General features: G+C 33.4%; 1 protein-coding gene across 1 annotated transcript in view; it reads right to left on the reverse strand.

Annotated features, from left to right (window-relative positions):
* Positions 1-2,668: 2,668 nt before the first annotated feature.
* The window catches only part of LOC118735997 (sodium-coupled monocarboxylate transporter 1-like), a 7,045-nt gene continuing 4,103 nt past the window's right edge, over positions 2,669-5,610 (reverse strand). Inside the window, exon 3 of the mRNA XM_036466127.1 lies at positions 2,669-2,704. Within this exon, the coding sequence (XP_036322020.1) occupies positions 2,669-2,704 (36 nt within the window). The remainder of the gene's footprint in view (positions 2,705-5,610) is intronic.

A 5,610-nucleotide genomic window follows, 5' to 3' on the forward strand; every position in this document is an offset into this window, starting at 1 on the left:
GTGAAACATACATACACTCTGACCACTCTGACATAACAAACGAAAAACAAAAACTGCAACATTAAAACAACAAAATTCAGCAATAAAATCCAAATCCTTTCACTTTTTGGCAACCGCAACCAACAGCTGGTACTCGTCGTAGTTGTGGTGGAATCATCAGCATCGTCATTATCATTTGTAGCAAAAGCGGCAAGTAATGCAGCTGGAAGATTCAGACTGCATACCAAATATGGCAAAAGTGCTTGCAACAGTGGCCACAACAACAACAACAAATGTGGTTGCATTAAATATGGCAACTGTGATGGCATCATCAGCGCTGCTATTTAAATGCTGAAACAGGCATTCGTATTGTTGTTATTGTTATTGGTAAAGTCTTGGCTGGCACCGCAGCTGGTAAAAAAGTACATTTCGAATTAGTGGTTGACCACATTAAGTGCAATTGCAGCAACAACAACTGAAGGCAAAAAGTTTTGCGTATGAGAATGGAGATGTGCAACGGCCGCAGTGAAGATACTATAAATTGCCATACGAATTGAAAAAGTGCTTCATTTTGGGTTGCACTGCTTATAATAGATGACGAACGTAGATAATTATTTTGATTAGCAGAGATAGGATCAATGTTAGTGCTAACCAGACATTGATAGTCCCTGTTGGAGAACCCTAACCGCTCCGTGTTTCTCCCTATGTGTATGAGCAAATCTCACTATTTGTTATTTTTAGAGTGACGCCCTTCTATCTCCAAGAAAAAAAGACGTTAAAGCATTTATTTGGATAAGGTTTGGACAAAGGTACCTTTCATCGATTTTTTTTTGTGGACCTGTGTTATCAAAAGTTAAGTAAAGTTCTTACTTTCAAGTCTTCAATATAAGTTACTCATACGCCCCGGTGCTGAAATTGATTCGCTCTTAAATATGAGCTTACATACATACATATGTACATATGTACCAAGGTAGACAACTAATTTTTAAAAATTCCCAGATTTCGGCAAAGGTATTCCCCGATTTTGCCCAAAATTTCTTGAATTTTGTATGTATTTTGATATATTGCTTGTCTTACTGTTTATTTTATTTTTAAAGGTGATTAATCCTTGTAATCATAAACCAAACCAAACGTTTGTAAAGTTAGTTAATAAATAAAAAATAAATAAGGACATATAGTAAGTTTTTACGTATATACTACAGTGGTCGAAAAAAATTTCAGTCGACCCAACTTTTTTGAAGAATTTTTTTTTTTTTTGTTACTTAATTTGAGTTATTTTAATTGTTTTAAGATACATAGTTCATTCTTTAACATAACCAGTATAAATCCAAGTTTTAAACCTTGGGCAATATTCAAACAAACTTTCATAAAAATTTCGAGCGTTTTTATTAGATTTTCTAGAAAGAGTTCTGAAAGTTTTGTAGCCCTCTCAATTCTATTACAAAAAAAAAAAAGTGCAAGTTGTAAGTGGCGAAAAATTTTTCTTTTAGATTTTTTTTTTACCGAAGATGTTGCGGTTTTTTCCATATAAAAATAAATTGTGTTTATTCGTTATATGATCGCAAATGCGACAAACGAAATTCTAACAAATAAATGATAATTTGCATAATTTTCAGGGTTGCATATTCAGTACTTTAGTTGTAGTTGCATTTCTTATGCACTTTTTTTTACCGCGGTATGAAATTAGTGAAGCAAAAAAGAAAAAATTAGTAAACACCTAATTCCTCACAAAAAAAAAAAAACAGTTCATCCCCCGATTCCCCTCGGATAGGCCGAGATAGATCCATCTTCCACTCAGCCGACGATAGAGTTTCTCGGAAACTTCTCTAATTATTTTGACAGACAATAATTTGTATTTTAAGTATGTTTAGAAAGGAATTGTCTACGAGAATACTCGTATAAATTAAATGGCCATTATTTCATACCTGATACTGGAAGTTAATTAAGCGAGGTAAAAAATTTCTTCAGTTTCCGAAGAAAAAAAATTATTTTTAGTACTTTTTCGAATTTATATTTCTTCTATACACTTATTAAATTTCATGGTGTACAAAGAAATACACTTACGCTTGCACATACATACATACATATGTGTGTGCACTTGACAAAATCGTTCTGCTCAAATCCCATTTGATATAGTAAAATATAATTTATTTCGAAAAGCAATTCTTATGCGAACACAAAATAATTTGCAGTTGAACTGAAATATTATTATGCATATGTATATACATATTTGCATGCGATTAATACTATTTAGTGTTGCATCAGTTTCCATTATATTTTACCATTGGTCGCCTCAAGTACGCAGTTGCGCGTTATGAAATATCAAAGAATCAATTTGTGTATTTGACCGCTAAATGTAATGTGTTTTTTTTTTCAATTTGTAAATGCATAAATTCAAGGTCTAATTTTATAATCAATTTATTGCTTAATTTGAAACGTGTATTGGATGTATTTATTTTGACTTGGTTTAGGGACCGAAACGTGATTGAAACTTCAGCCGGTCATCACGCCACAATAATATGCCTCGATGTTGATCTCGGCAACATTAGACGCATCAGCTGTTTTGTTTAGCGGGATTATTTGCCAAGAATCTCGGGATTTTCGGGACTCGCCAAGACTTTGCCAAGCATCTCGGAGATTTCGCTTTATGTCGCTTTATTTTCAGAAATTTGGCTGCCTTTGGCTTTAATTACTCCACCAGATATAATTCCACCATGGTAGATAACTATAGAATTAAAAATTTGGAATAGATATAATTAAACAAAAAGTGTGCCTACGGTATTCCAAACAAAAATATTCAGTTTCGACCGAAATCAAATTCACCCGAAAATCCAGTTAGGGAAAATTAAACTCATGAGGCTGATTTTGTTTTATAATTAAGACAAAAAGAACTACTCATGGAATGTAAACATTTGTTTTTTTTTTTTCTTTTATTTAAAAGTACGGTATTTTGTTTTTCGAAAGAGCAAATAAAAAAACCTGTTATTTTTGTGCACTAAAATTATAGTTATTTTTTTTGTTAAAAATATTTTTTCTTTTGGAGAATTACAGTTTTTGAAAAAAAAACTGGCAACATTGTCTGACACCTATATGGTGATACATATTTCACTCACCTAATTCCTGCAAATCAAGTTGATTTTGACTTTTTAAACAGGTTATTAAATAATTTCAATTTAATTTTTTTAACAAGTGGAAACCCTTAAAAAAAACACCAACAAAACCTTATAGCCCATCTACAGGCCCGTCCGATACCTAATATTTTTCAATCGAACGACCTATACAAATTTTCAACTTCTGTCTGATTATGAAAGTTATCAAGAAAACTGCATTTTATTTCAGTTTATTTCATAAGAATATCCATCCATACACGGATCACATCAAAAGTATCCGTTGGATTGAATGTCCACGTAACGGTGATTGCAACGTATACCGACCGCTGGCACTGAATCATGTATTTATCATTGCAAGGTATGCAGTTAGTCTAAACTAACTTTTAACATCAGCTTAACGTTGATTTTTTATGGAATTGCTCATTCATATTCTCACATATAAATGTATAACACTTGCAATTACATCAACATTGCGGCTTATACTACATACTATATATTTGTATGTATGTATGTATGTATATAAAAAACGTATATTTATGTTCACATGTAATATGTTACGGTAAGTAAAATTAGTGCTAAACATGACAAACATAAAATTATATTGTACAAATACACACATACATACCTATAACTATACTTACCTAAATATGTTACCGTTGATAACACCAATTGGTTGAGATGCGGTGTTATGCATGCTCACTACTGCCAACTGGGTAGCTGGGTTAATTATCGTCGTTTGTGCGCACATATACATACATACATACATACATATGTATGTATGTAAGTATGTAATTAGGCATTTTGCCCAGCCAAGCCAGACTTACTGCCCCATTATTAAAATGCACTACACTTCGGAGGAAAATAACGTACATAACGTACACACAAATATATCTACATATGTATGTACTAGGGATGTTTCGAATGTCATATTTTTCACATTCGCGAATGCTATACGCAAATTGCCTAGTGGATCTGTACGAGTACAAAATGCCAATGACATTTTTTAAGAAAAGTGTATGGGAGTTGAGTATGGAAGACCAGAGTACTCGGTCATACTTTATGTATAAGAAGAATGCGGTTTCGTGTTGTATGCAGGTCCCGCTGGGTTTGACTCCATGCGGACTTCCTTTAGACAGATGGGCTCCTTAGGATTAATGAACGTTGGGCGAAAGCCAGGGTATGTACGACTCCAAAATTGAACCAGAGTGAACCAGAGATAGCCAATGGTTCATTTTGAGCTGATAAAGCCGCGGCTATTAATTTTGGCGCGTGTATTGACAGGACATAGTCACATTGGTATTCACGACAGTGATTGACTCGATTTTTCCAAATCGGTTACAACCGGGTTTTCTTGTTTTTCAGGCGTTTTTTTTTTAATCTTGATAGCGAGTAAATCGGATTTTTACAATCGAATAAACCGGGGTTTCACCTAGTTTATTTAAATATACACCAAAATCTATAAATTCTAAATATTTATTTTATTGCAAAGGGAACTAGTAAAAAAATTTTTATTATTTTTATAACTGCATACTGGAAAATTTATTAAAAAATCAAAAAAATCGAACGAAAATTGTTCACCGTTTTTTTTTTTAGTTTAAGCTGCTTACTATACTCTGTCCGAATAAATGAATAGGCTACAGTTTGTCTTCATTCTTATCTAACGGCAGGCTTAAGTAAAGCCCAGATTCAACGGGTATAGGCCGTAGAAAGAGAGATATTAGATAAGGTGATGTGAATGGGTGGCTGGTATAGTGGGGCATCTTATCGGGAGTATCGCGAGCCTCACGAAGCAACTCGAGCTCTTTTTCTGTGATAGGTGACATTTGTCTCTGATGATGGAATTCAAGAGGTGAGAGTTGACGAATGTGTTGATTAGTTCTCGATGAATGGCCTACCTATAATATACTATATTTGTGTAGTCGGTTTGGTTCAGAGGATGGCGTATTCTCATTCCCAGGACAGTCGGTTCTACATGTTCGAGTTTTTCCTGAAAAAAGAACGGTTATTTTAGCGATCTAATCCTCTTACGATCGGCCAACCCGATTGTGTGTGAATTGTTCCCTAATTTTTTCTGTTTGACTTGTAATCCAAAATACTTCGAACTTATTTTGCCTTATTTCTAAATTAAAGCCAATTTGGAGGAGTCAAATTTTAAATTTGGTATGATTTCTGACTAACAGTATGAGTAACTCTATTCTTATCCGTTTTTTTTTTTTTAATTTTAAAATGGGGAACCGGGTTTTTTTCAAATTGCGATTTTTTGAATAATTCAAAAACGGGTTTTCGGAAAAAAGCTAATACTCGAACACCCTAGTATGCTACCAATTCAACCTTTTATATAACCTGTAAATAGAAAAATTTATACCTAAATACATACAGTTCCAGAGCGATTTATTTGAATGGAGAAATTTGGGCATCGAATTCATTAAAAAAACTATGAGGAGAAAAATTAATTGCGTTAGGGTATTCCGGCCAAAAAAAATCATTGTGGTTCTTCACACTTGCCTGGTTATCTGGTTAT

The sequence above is a fragment of the Rhagoletis pomonella genome, unplaced genomic scaffold, assembly GCF_013731165.1.
Source record: "Rhagoletis pomonella isolate Grant_MI unplaced genomic scaffold, Rhpom_1.0 Rhpom_scaffold_00001, whole genome shotgun sequence".
In the NCBI taxonomy this organism is placed as follows: Eukaryota; Metazoa; Arthropoda; class Insecta; order Diptera; family Tephritidae; genus Rhagoletis; species Rhagoletis pomonella.